This window comes from Spinacia oleracea, chromosome 6 (genome assembly GCF_020520425.1).
Source record: "Spinacia oleracea cultivar Varoflay chromosome 6, BTI_SOV_V1, whole genome shotgun sequence".
Classification (NCBI taxonomy): Eukaryota; Viridiplantae; Streptophyta; class Magnoliopsida; order Caryophyllales; family Amaranthaceae; genus Spinacia; species Spinacia oleracea.
The window spans coordinates 41,295,224-41,308,330 of NC_079492.1; the positions used below are offsets into that span (position 1 = coordinate 41,295,224).

Here is a 13,107-nt window from a genome sequence, read left to right on the forward strand (position 1 = left end):
AAATCTATAGCAGAGCCCAGAGAGCTATTAGCTGAATATGGCATCATCAAAACAGGCTTATCTTTCTCTGTTGGTTTTAATACTTACCTCATCCCTTTTTCTCTTTTCTGCTGCAAGACCGTTACCAGAGGACAAGAAAACTGACAATTCAAATGGTAAAGGTACATATCCTAAGATAATAATATCAGGAGGTGGGTTCGGAAAAGGCTTTGGCTTCGGAAATGGGCGAGGTGGAGGAGGCGGAGGAGGGGGTGGTGGCCGCATGGAAATCCCCATCTTCTTCCCCATCCCTGGGTTTAGTATCCCTGGTTTTGGCATCCCTGGTTTCCCAGGCTTACCCCCTGTCCCTATTTTTCCTTATGCTGGTCCGGGTGGGGAATTTGGAGGCAGTGGAGGAGGTCAAGGTTGGGGTAAAGGTGGTTCAGAAGGAAGTGGAAACGGTCAAGGTTGGGGTAAAGGGGGTACAGGAGGAAGTGGAAGCGGTGAAGGTTGGGGTAGTGGAGATTCAGGAGGAAGTGGAAGCGGACAAGGTTGGGGTAGTGGTAGTTTTGGAGGAAGTGGGAGCGGAAAAGGTTGGGGTAGTGATGGTTCAGGTGCAGGTGGAGGGAGTGGTCAAGGTTGGGGTAGTGGTGGTTTAGGAGGAAGCGGAGGAGGTCAAGGTTGGGGTAAAAGTGGCACAGGAGGAAGTGGAAGCGGAGAAGATTGGGGTAGTAGTGGTTCAGGAGGAAGCGGAAGTGGACAAGGTTGGGGTGCTGGTAGTACAGGAGAAAGTGGGAGCGGATATGGAAGTGGTTCTGGAGAAGGTAATGGTTGGGGCGGCGGAGAGGTTAGCGTCGGAGGGGATCCTGATGAAGGTATCAACGTATATGGAGGGGGTGAAGGGTCGGACTGGGGTGGGGGCAATGGTTCGGGTGGCTTCCATGATCAACCTCCCTACTTTAACAATATGTTTGCTTCTGCTAGTAAACATATGGATGGCCATGAAACAGAATCAGAGGGAGGACCTGTACAAAGAAACATGAACGAGCCTTAATGTCAAGTATATGCCCTGGAAGAAGCAGCAGACAACAGTATGCCCTGTTTCTATGATGTATACAATAAGGCGTAAATCCTCCTATTTATGGTAGACAGACGAGTAAATTAACTTGGTTTAAAATAAGGTTGCTCACATAGGGCCCAAAACATTCTGAACACTTTTAATCAACTGAATTATATTCATTGCACTGATTCAGACTATCAAATATGTGTAAACAGGACTCTGACTTCACAATTTCACAATACATTAAACAATTAAAAATCCTCCCAGCTAGTATATTATAGCATGGCATGGCATATATTACCGACATAACTTCAAGCCTGAAGCCTACTATCTAGGCAATTAGAAGATTGTTATCGTTTTAGACAAGTTTAATGAAAGTTTAATGCTCTGATCTCAAGTTCTCAACTCCCAGATTTTCTTGCATCCATAATTAAAATAAATAGCTGATGAGAAATATCAAACCAGCTCAATGATTCTCAGTTTTTTACTATCGGTCTTCTCCCTCGATGATTGTGGCTCCGGCCCAGTTTGCAGTACTCGACACACAAGTAATGCTCTGAAGTTTCTCAAAACCTGAAGTATTTCCATCAGCAACTACGCAGGTAATTACTTTCATATTGTGTGCAGCTTGTTCAAAAAGGCTTGAGCCTGTTTGCAGCAAGATTACATGTCCATCAAATCATAAAGTATCAAAGTCTAAAGTTAAAACTAAAGCGTTATCACGAAGGTAAATCCTGACAGAGATCAAAACCATAAAGAATATCCGCCACTTACCATGCACATTAAAAACAGAGGAGCATACCATCTGGAAATTGAGCAGAGCTCCCGCACGCTTCTGTTATTACTTTTGCATCATCATAAAACACAGATCCTACCCCCATACTGAAGCGGCCTCCTTCATTTCCTGTTGAATTCATAACATAGCAAGGCTGTTTGACACCTAATAGTGAAAGCTAAGCTAAGCATCATTAAGGTTATATTCATTTCATCTGAAAGACATAAGTTTCAGGTCTAATGACTTCGGACTTACTACTGAAGTTGTTACAAAATGATGCAAGAGCAAGACTTCACATTAATAAAGAATAGGGCAGAGCAGATTCTGTCAATAGGGAAAATTATGTACACGCAACAAGTTACCAAAGAAGATATCGATGAAAAGACTTCCTCTGTTGTACTGAAAAATATTCCATAAGATCTCACTGTACATGGAGAATTCTAAGGTAAACCAAACAATTGTTGCCTTTACTCCTGTCATATTGAAATTGTCGATTGGGAATGTACAGAAGTTTCACTTGATAAATGCAACTGTGCAGCCGTAGTTCATTGGACTTTCTTGTTCAAACTTATCAATACGCTGATGGTTCCTTAGCATCTCAATCACACATTCTTTGAGTATTCCAGTGCCCATTCCATGTATTATGAATAGGAGAGAGCGAGATTCCCTTGCTGCAATCGCCATACTGAGTGTATGAGAAGCTTCCTCCACCCTCATTCCTCGAAGATCAAGAGTATTCTTTGAAGTCTGTACAATTGCCCCATAAGGTAGTTCGTCATCTTTCTTTCCACCTATATAATTTGAATATCCCGGTATACGAGCCTGCATAGACAATAGCCGATAACATAAAATACAACTTAATCAACTATTCCTCACAGAAACATGAATTTCAATATCTAGCACCAGCACAGGTAGCTCAATTCAGTACATAACACCACAGCCAATACAAATGAAAAAATTATACCCCCTCCATCCTTTACTATGTTAAACATCCCTTCCTTGTCCTAAAGTATGTGTTAACAATCGTATAATCTACAAAGACGTAAGGGAAATGGAATAGATCAATCTCCTCGCTCTTTTTTTTTTTGCATTAAATTATATTAGTTAGACATCATTCATAAAAGTGATATCCGTGGACGGTTGCGATGATATTCAGGAGTTAAGATCAATAAACAAAAATGCTAAACATCAATTGATGCACCATTCCAATTTCTGCCTGAAACGAAAGTCCAGTTATTGCTCCTTGTTGAACAAAATTTATGTTAATTGTATGGTCAAGGAGAAAATGAAAATTGTAAATGATAGAAGAGGGGTTCACAAATAGTGTAAGCAGGAATCATGCCTCGTACAGTCGTACCTGCTTTTTCGAATGTGAGCGTGAGCCAGCCGTGGTACCTTCTATAGGTTGGATACCACTTCTATCCACGCGGAATCTTACTTTCCCATGCTGGATGAGAATAGTTTCATCATCTTCGGATACCTCAACCACAGTGGCTAGCTTACCTCCTAAACGTTTCACATGGACCTGTTCACCAGGTTGAGGTGTATGGAGAACTGCCATATCTTCAGAAACCCTATCCAACATAGGGCGATGATTTTCTACCAAAGATCCGATTGCTGATTCAGCCTTCTTTACGAGAGAACCATACTGATCAATATCAGCTATCCGTAATTGATTCTCAAACTCCTGGACCACTCTATCTAATTTCAACTTCACAAGATCAAGTTCTTCTTCAACTTGTTGGGTCTCCTTTGCAATCAGAGCCTTTTCACGCCATTCAAGATTTTGTGATTCATCTTCAATCTACATAGATTCAAGAGAAATCTTTGAAGTAGTAGATGAGATTTGAACACAGTTCTTCGTTTTATAGCAGATAGCAGACAGACAAGTTCAAGCGTAAACTATGCCAAAAAATTATTCTTTGTTTACGCTAAAAATTCGTTGATTTTATTGAGCTCAAGAAGTATCACGCTCCCACAATTCAAACACATCCCTTTCATGGGAAATCCTAATAAAGACTGTATATGGATTATAGTATCCTTCAATTGAAGGAACTTAATACTTCATATAAGAAGCCCACTCTTCAAGAATTCAAAAAAAACAAAATTATCATTTTAATCTATTATTATTGGGAGAAAAACCCAATTAACTGGAAAGAAAAGTATCAATTATTAGAAATCTATTACATAGCAAATTATCATCCTCTTGAAAATATAGCAAGGTTATCTAAAGCATAAGTACAAGTGTATAACCATGGAAAGATAACTCTGTATTGAAAAGAGTGGAAATGGAAATTTGTGTAACAGCAAGAAAGTCAATACTAGAGATTTAGAAGGGTTTCATAAGTTGTAATCGCTTAGAGTTGTTGGTTATTTTTTGGCTGAGTTTTCTTAGCCTTCTGGTTTGCTTTGTGTATGTTGAGACTTTCTGCCTAGCAGACTCTTTCTACTCCCTTTGCTTGGTGTAAATTGGATTTGGTGATTAATAACATCTGAACTTGCTTGCCAAAAAAAAGTTTTCACTTGCTTGTTTGTAAAGGAAACTTGAAATTTTATAGTTTAATTGATTTAGTTCAAAATTCAAGAGTTTCGTTCCAATTTTATTGTTGTTGTTGTTGTTGAAACGGGGAGAAAACAAGGAAGAACGTTAGTGGTGGGCCCTTGGAATCATATGGGTAGCTTTTGTGAGAGAAAAAGTAAGAGTGGGAACAACAACAAAATACACCCCTAAAAGGGAAAGATGGAACAACAAATTTAACAAGACTCAAGAAGTATAAGATGCTTTTCTACACAATGATTCCAACTATTATGAAGATAAAAAGCTGCTATAAAAGATTCTACACAATGACTAAGGCTTTACCCTTTTCACCTCCATACCCCTTAATCCCTTATGGAACTAATTAGCCCTTCACATTACATATAGTCGTAAAATGAACTTGAAAGCCCTTGTTGACCTTACCTGAACTTATTGATCCTAATCTAAACATATATTTTCTGAAACTTATTTATTCAAGGTGAAAAGATGTTTGTCACCTATCAACAACAACAACAACAACAAAGCCTTAGTCCCAAAATGCCCAAGATGTTTGTCACCTATCACCCAATAAAAAATTTAAAAGAAAAAAAAAACTTTTTTTTTTCTCTTGTAGTCCCAGTTTAATCTATGCTTCACATGCTTTTAGGAAAATTTTAGACATTTTGTTAGGTGGCTAACATGTTAACTTTTCAAATGTTAACCTTCAGAAAAGCCACCGACAAAGAGATAGACATTGCATAACCATCATTAAGGTAAAAGTGTAGGACCATGACGAAAAAATATACTTCCTCCGTTTTTTATTATTGCACCATTTGCAATTTTACACTGTTCACACATTCTCTTTTATCAATATTTTGTGATTTATACATAAGAAATTATATAGTAATGTGGGATCTTGTTAGATTCGTCTCGATATGTATTTTCAAAATATCAACTTTTTACAATTTTAGCTTATGCATAATAAGAGATGTTAATGGCTAAAGTTTTGGATTGGCAAGCATGAAACATCAAATGGTGCAATAATTAAAAAAAAACGGAGGAAGTATAAACTTCGTGTTAGATTTCAATAGATCTCAAATTTGATCATGATACTTACTGTGCTAAAAACACACTCCAACAAGGATACTTGACACATCATTTTATATCTGGGTCCAATACTTGGCATAAATCCTTGTACATACGAGTATGTGGAGTAACCGAGTTTGAGTAACATACTCTCAAAAAACAAAAAAGGCAAATTGCAGAATGTATACCTCTATGATTTTAAACAAAAATAGTTTTCCAAATAGAAGTTCCCAAAAAGAATTTTGATTATATTTGGAGAAAAAAGTTTCAAGGGTATTTCAATCCATTAGTGTCGATTCTTCAACATATACAAGTACTAGTGACTTATAAACTAGTAATTGTTTTGCTCTAGTTTTTATGAAGTTGTACGAAAACTGCTTTTGTTAGAAAAAAATTATTTCTCAAAGAAGCAGGACAATTATGCTAATTAAGTGTATAAACTTGTTCTCCGATTATTATTGTGTTATTGGTAGAGTTAAATAGAAAATTTGAATGGAATTTATTGCACATCGTTTATTTTAAGGCAAGCATCTAGCTCATGCTAATTTACATGCTAATTCCCCCAAGTTTCCTTTCTACCTTTGTTAAATAAAAATCTAGCTCGTGCTGATAAATGTAGACGCATTGTTGTTTTAAGCATTTACCAAAACAAATCACAAGTTTCAAGTGGCCAACTACTTGTGCAAACCATCAACTATCAGAAGAAGACTTCCTCTACCCACATCACCGACTTAATGACTGATGTCTGGACCCAAACCAAACAAAATCACCAAACTCAACCCACGGAGTAAACCTCGGTCATTAGCCTCTTGTCTCTACACGAATACACATTAAAGCAATTGGAAAATGGACTTAACTAAAAAGAGTCATACAGATGCCTAACAGGAGCAGAGCTCATTTTTCTTACCTCATTATAAAGATCCATTACATCAGAATGAAGGGATGCTGCTCGTCTAGCCTGCTCACCCATCCTGTTTCTCTCCTCCAATAAAGACTGGTATAGCTGACCTTTCCTCTGCGCCTGCTTTTCTGGCATCAACTTCTCGAGCCAGCTTTCTGCATGATCAATAATCTTATCATTAAAGCCAATTCTCCTAGCAATTCTCAAGGCATTTGATTCACCAGAAGTTCCCCATAACACCTGAAAGGTAGGTTGTAGTGTGTCCAGAGAGAACTCCATAGCTGCATTCTCAAATCGAGCATCCATGTATTTTAGCCGGCTCAAATCAGCATAATGGGTAGTTACAACAGCTAAACTCACTCTGTCTTTGAGATACTGTAAGATGCTGGAAGAAAGCGCAACTCCTTCTGAAGGATCAGTCCCACTCCCAATTTCATCAATTAGAACAAGTGAATCTTTTGAAGCCACCTCCAAGATCTTGCCAATCCGCAAAATGTGACCACTAAAAGTAGAAAGGCTTTGTTCCAAGGACTTCAATTAGAAAAGGCGGGAAACAGAAGAGTTTTAGAATGAATGTAGTGGTGTAGTATTTATGACACAATCAGCTGACATTAGAAGAGAAAATAAAAAAATCTTACCTGGTGGTCTCCTATATCTGCTAGAACAAAATCGAACCAAGGGAGCTTGGGAATGCTTTTAGCTGGCAAATACAGGCCAGCCTTTGACATCAGGGACACAAGTCCAAGAGTTTTCATGGAAGCAGTTTTCCCACCTGCATTTGGCCCTGAGATGATAACCACACTCGTTTTACATCCAATTTTAATGTCTATTGGAATAGGAAACTTATGCTCTTCATCAGGAAGCTCTTTGAAGGACATTACACCAGCTTCCCCATTTAAATTCTCAGAATTTCCTGAACTGGGTCCAGGTACATCCTTCAAGCTACCTAAACACGGTTCGAGCAGCAAAGGATGCCGTACCCCTTCGACGTCTACCAATAAAGCATCTTGATCAGTAACTGGATATAAAATAGGACAGACTGCACCCAACCAATTAGCATAACCAGCTCTTGCAACTGCAAGATCAACCTCCTGGATTCTGTATAACAAATCGTTGATATCTGCTGCTGACTTTCCTAGTTCAGAAGCAAGCATGCTTAAAATAGCCCGTTCCTCATCCCTTTCAGAATTTGCCAGCCAAACTTCCATGTTGTTCAAGTCCACTGCCTCTTTAGGTTCCATGAAGTATGTTGCTCCAGAACTACTAACATCTAAAACAACTCCACCGGGAAGCAAAGATCTATGAGAGGCTTTTATACCAACACACATCCTTGATCGACGATTTGTGACCACAGCTTTGTCAATCCCCCCAGCCTGAAATACTTTATGTGAAACACTTCTTAAAAGAGAATCTAAAGCATCCATGTTTTTCTTCCTTTCCGACCTAATGAACTTCAAGTCATCGCTGGCTCTATCCAGCACTATTGAAAGTTTACAATCTACACAATATTCTATCTTCTGCTCCAATTCAACCAAGAAATTGCAATTCTGAAGAATTTCAAGCAAAGGATAGCTCCTGTTCCAACATAACCAGCTAAGAAATCCCCTATGGATAAGTTAAAGAAAATAATGTATTGTAGCAGACCAATTTTACATAAACTGTCCCTTCAGCAAGACCATCTACATAAAGGAAGCAATACTAACTCTTTAGAAGGCATGAGCCACAGCAAAAACATTGCATGTGGAAACAACAAGCAGGTGAGAGTGTGAGACACTGAGACTATGCCACTACGGGAGGAAAGTATTCAGCATATTACCATTTACCCGATAACAAGAACCCTTTCTGTAGAAAAGTCAAAGACAGTGTCCTTTTTCACGAAATTTGGTAATATCTATAATCTTTCACATAAGTATACTCTGTAATGGTACTTTATGATTGATTGAGATACCCAATTACCAATCGGATAGGTTGACGGGTAGAGTGTGGAAACGGCACAACTATTACGTAAGGTCTTTAAGAAATACGAAAGGTTAGGAAATCATACACATTGTGACAATTACTCAGGACCGGGAGACGGGGTCATAGTTAATTTTAGACGTGTTTGGTTGAGGGGAAGCTATTTTCCGAGAAAAAGAATTTGATGGGTGAACGAGAAGATGTACTTTTCTCTTTCCTAGGTGTACCTAAAGCTCGGGTTCTAGCTGTTAGTGGTAGGAGATCGATGGAATTGTGGCACAAGCGGTTAGGACATCTGTCAGAGAAAGTACTTAGGAAGGTTCCTAATTTGAGTACTTCTAGTGGCTTGAATAAATATGGTTGTGATGTATGCTATCGTGCAAAGCAACCAAGGAAAAGTTTTCCGGTTAGTAGTAGTAGAGCTAGCTAAATTTTTGAACTCGTTCATTGTGATTTGTGGGGTCCTCATAGGACTCATTCCTCTTGTGGGTCGCGTTATATTTTGACAATTGTCGATGACTATTCACGAGCAGTTTGGGTTTATTTGTTATTTAATAAATTAGAGGTTGAATTTTCCTTTATGAATTTTGTGGCTTTGGTGGAACGACAATTTGATCAAAAAATAAAGCGAGTTCGTAGTGATAATGGAACTGAGTTTAAATGCTCTAACAATTATTTTGTGAAAAATGGCATTGTTTTTGAGACCTCTTGTGTGGGTACACCGTAACAAAATGGTTGAGTGGAGCGTAAACATAGACATATATTGAATGTAGCACGTGCTTTACGTTTCCAGGGACACTTGCCAATGAAATTTTGGGGGGGAATATGTGATGGCGGCGTGTTTCTTAATTAATCGTACGCCTTCGAGTGTTCTTAATTTTAAAACACCACACGAGTGTTTGTTTGGCACTGAACATGATTTAAGTAATTTACGAGTGATGGGGTGTTTATGTTATGTACACAATCAAAAATCAAAAAGGGACAAATTTGGTAGTAGGAGTCGATTCTGCATCTTTCTTGGTTATCCATTTTCTAAAAAGGGATGGTTTCTATATGATTTAGAGAAAAATGAATTACTTGTTTCACCTAATGTTGATTTCTATGAATATGTTTTTCCTATGGCCGGAAGAAATATGGACCATGGCTCCAATGTAATTGCAGGTAATGAGGATTTATTTTGTGATGATTTTGATGAAGTAATGAATAATGGGGACCATGTGAATATTGGTGAGCAACATATACCTGTTGCCCCTGGTAGTGAAGAGGTGCGGACAACATGGGATGGTGAGATGGGAGTGCGGCAAGGAGACGAAGGGGAGGTTGGTGTGTTAATTGGTTGCGAAGTTGCAGGCCCTAAGGGAGCAGTATTGGGCTAGAAGAGACGTTTGTACAGGCAAATACGAGTAATGAGGAGGAATAAATGGGAAAAGAGAAAAGAACTAAATTCCCATACTCCCGCTATCGTGAATTTATCATACATACAGTTGTGAAAAAGAAAAGTTCATTTGAAAATTCGCCCCCTTCATCAGCTACCTCAGGTACTCCTTATCCTATTTCACACTTTGTTTCTTGTGAACGATTTTCAAATGATTACAAAAAATATGTAGAGGCTATTAGTGCAGGAAGTCCACCTAAAACTTTTAGAGATGCAGTAAAACAGGAAGGCTAGAGAAAAGCCATGGAAGAAGAAGTTCGAGCATTAGAAGATTAAGGAACTTGGGTATTGCAAGAGTTGTCTCCCGGGAAGAAAGCTCTAGGCAGCCAGTGGGTATATACGGAGAAAAGAGATGAGAAAGGGAATTTAAAGGGACTGAAAGCGAGACTTGTGATATTTGGAAATCACCTGAGGGTATTGACTATAATGAGACTTTCGCTCCCGTGGCTAAGATGGTGACGGTTCGAACATTCCAGGTTGTTGCAGCAATCAAGAATTGGGAAGTTCGTCAAATGGATGTTCACAATGCATTTTTGCACGGCGATCTGGAAGATGAAGTTTACATGAGGATACCTCCGGGGTTTGAGAAAAGTAGCAACAAAAGTATGGTGTGGAGAATGAAAAAGTCGTTATACGGCCTGAAGCAGGCCCCTAGGTGTTGGTTGCTAAACTGACAACTGCATTGAAGAGTTATGACTTCAAACAGTCATATTCTGATTATTCTTTGTTTACATTATCTCGGGATAGAATCCAAATCAATGTTCTTGTTTATGTGGACGATATGATTATTGCCGGTAATGATAAAGTGGCTTTTGGAGATATTTAAGGATTATCTTGGAAAATGATTCAAGATGAAGGACCTAGGAACGTAAGGTATTTCCTTTGGCTGGAGGTGGCGCGAAGTAAGGAGGAAATTTTTTTGTGCCAACGAAAGTATGCGTTGGATATAATATTTGAGACGGGGTTGTTGGGGTCAAAGCTTGCGGGACTTCCCATGGAGCAAAATCACAAATTGGCATTGGCTAGTGGAAAATTGCTCGAGAATGCAGAGAGTTAAAGGAGTTAGTGGGTCGTCTTATCTATCTTGGTGTGACTAGACCAAATTTGGCTTATTCAGTTCACATTTTGTCTCAGTTTATGCAAAATCCACGGGAAGAACATTGGGAGGCTGCATTACGAGTTGTTCGATATTTGAAGAAGAATCCGGGACAAGGTATATTGTTGAGAGCAGATAGTGAGTTGAGTTTGGAGGGGTGTTGTGACTCGGATTGGGCTAGTTGCCCGTTGACACGAAAGTCGCTGAGTGGATGGTTTGTGCTACTTGGTTATTCCCCTGTCTCCTGGAAAACGAAGAAGCAACACAGTGTCACGATCGTCGTTGGAAGCAGAATATCGTTTGATGGGTCTATCACTTGTGAGTTGAAGTGGTTAAAGCAATTGCTTGGGGATTTAGGATGACAACACAAAAGGGGGATGAGACTATATTGTGACCGTCATTCGGCTTTGTATATGGCACAAAATCCTGTTTTTCATGAGCGAACTAAACATATAGAAGCCCATTGTCAATTTATTAGAGATGCGATCGTAGAGTGTTTAATTGGCCCATCGTATGTGTCTACAAAGGATCAGTTGGCAGACATATTTACAAAGGCGTTGGGAAAGTCGAAGTTCGAGTTTTTGTTGGACAAGTTGCGCGTTCGGAATTTACACGCTCCAACTTGAGGGGGTGTTACGAGATATATATTTTACCATAATTAGTAGATTTTGTGATACATTATATACATTATTATAGGAGATATTTAAGGAGAGTTTAGAAAATTATTGTTAGGAGATTATTGTTAGGACGTGCTTTACAATATGTGATATATAACTGTTGAGATTAGGAAAACTAATGATAGGTTTCCTAATATTATGCGTAGCTTCCTTGCTGTGCAAGAACTTGTAACATTATAAATACTTTGCCATATTCAATAAGAAAGGTAGAAAAAGTGAAGGAGAATTTCTGAATTTCTTATCACAGTATGCACCTCATAGTTTTCTTCCAATTCCGAACCCAATAAAAAGAACTGCCTCCAACTTTCAACAAGAACATAGCAGAACAGTACAATGAGACAACCAAATCACTAACAATCAACTTTGCAAACTTACATACAGTATCATTAACACTAAATTCTGTTTTCCATTCCGAACAATAAAGCAGAACAGTACGAGAACTATAAATGACCAACAATCAATTTTGCAAGTCCGATCACCGTATAATGACACAAAATTCAATTAAAAAATTAAATTAACTGACCTCCCATCATCATCAGAAGAATACTGCAGCAACTGCTGCAACAACCTTTTCGCCGACCGCAATGTTCGCTTCACCGAACAAAGCTCACCAATGGACAAAACCACGCCAGAGGCAGCCGTTTCCACGATGTCAGAAACATCATTAACACCGGAGAAATTCAGAGGGCTGGGAAGGCCCAACGCAGCAGTCGTTTGGGCAAGGAGCCGCTGGCTCTCATCCAAGTTTCGGCCCATAGGTATGGAACCGTTTCGGGCCAAGGAGTGGCCCATGGTGGTGGAAATGAAGGGGGAGAGCTGATTGCAGAGACGATTCCATTCTAGGGTTTTTAGGGTTTCGCGTTGAAGCTCTTCGGAGAGTTCGGAAGGTTTGGAGGAGAGAGAAATACGACAGGAGAGTTTACAGTGGTTGTGATGGCGGCGGAGGAGAGAGAAGCGGTGGTTTAGACGGTGGGGAGCGGTGAAGTTGGTGAAGGAGAGTTTAAGCTCCATTGGTGGAGCCAAAATTAGGAGCGAAATCTTGTTTGCTATTTTGAATGTTATCCAATTGGTTGGTTGGTAGTTAATTTTGTTAAACACACCGTTTTATATATCAGATAGCCTAGAGTAACTACAAAACGCAGTTCTATGTCTATTTGTTTCTGATTCCACTACTTTGAGAGGGTTGAATCTTGTTAGTTCTAGAGTTGATCAAAATTGTCCCAGATCGATTTGTTGAGTTTGGGGAGAACTTTTCCAGCTTAAAATGTCACCTATGTAAAACGTATCATTAGTATTACTTTGTTAATTAGATAGTTTCGACTCAATTTTGATATGTTAGGGCATAATTTACGAATGAATCTACAGTAAATGACGTGTACTGTGAAGGAAATAATGCCCTTGGTCCAAGTATGCATTCTATGTTAAGTCTGATAAATGCGGTTCAGTATTAATTAACAAGTTAATAAATTCAGTGAGATCAAGTGAGCTGAATGCCTAGCTAGAGGCCGCTTCAGTTCAAGTGGAATTAATGATATTAATCCACAGCTTACTCTTAACTGAACCCGTAGGGTCACACAAATAGTACGTAAACGGATCAAGTATTTAATGGCATTAAATACTCCATCTA

At 39.0% G+C, this 13,107-nt stretch overlaps 2 protein-coding genes across 3 annotated transcripts; one reads left to right on the forward strand and one right to left on the reverse strand.

Annotated features, from left to right (window-relative positions):
- LOC110777285 (glycine-rich protein DOT1-like) lies at nt 1-1,299 on the forward strand. The gene has a single exon (XM_021981890.2). The coding sequence runs from the start codon at nt 38-40 to the stop codon at nt 1,031-1,033; it is 996 nt and encodes a 331-aa protein (XP_021837582.1). The 5' UTR covers nt 1-37; the 3' UTR covers nt 1,034-1,299.
- A 687-nt stretch (nt 1,300-1,986) lies between these two features.
- On the reverse strand, nt 1,987-12,554 carry LOC110777281 (uncharacterized). 2 transcript variants are annotated; one of them, XM_021981889.2, is made up of 5 exons: nt 12,004-12,554; nt 6,955-7,891; nt 6,323-6,847; nt 3,172-3,618; nt 1,987-2,636 (listed from the first exon to the last, which is right to left on the reverse strand). In XM_021981889.2, the coding sequence occupies exons 1-5, from the start codon at nt 12,489-12,491 to the stop codon at nt 2,328-2,330; spliced, it is 2,706 nt and encodes a 901-aa protein (XP_021837581.1). In that variant the 5' UTR covers nt 12,492-12,554; the 3' UTR covers nt 1,987-2,327. The 2 variants fall into 2 exon arrangements, with proteins under 2 accessions (XP_021837581.1, XP_056689118.1); XM_056833140.1 differs by having other exon boundaries at nt 6,955-7,921; nt 12,004-12,547.
- Between the last annotated feature and the right edge of the window lie 553 nt (nt 12,555-13,107).

Excerpts from the sequence above, each read along its gene's own strand:
- LOC110777281 (XM_056833140.1), bottom strand. The coding sequence starts at position 12,491 with ATGGAGCTTAAACTCTCCTTCACCAACTTCACCGCTCCCCACCGTCTA. Across the intron at positions 3,619-6,322 it reads TAATGGATCTTTATAATGAG|ATTGAAGATGAATCACAAAA; the intron begins GTAAGAAAAATG and ends GAATCTATGTAG. Across the intron at positions 2,637-3,171 it reads GCTCACATTCGAAAAAGCAG|GCTCGTATACCGGGATATTC; the intron begins GTACGACTGTAC and ends TTGTCTATGCAG.
- LOC110777285 (XM_021981890.2), top strand. The coding sequence starts at position 38 with ATGGCATCATCAAAACAGGCTTATCTTTCTCTGTTGGTTTTAATACTT.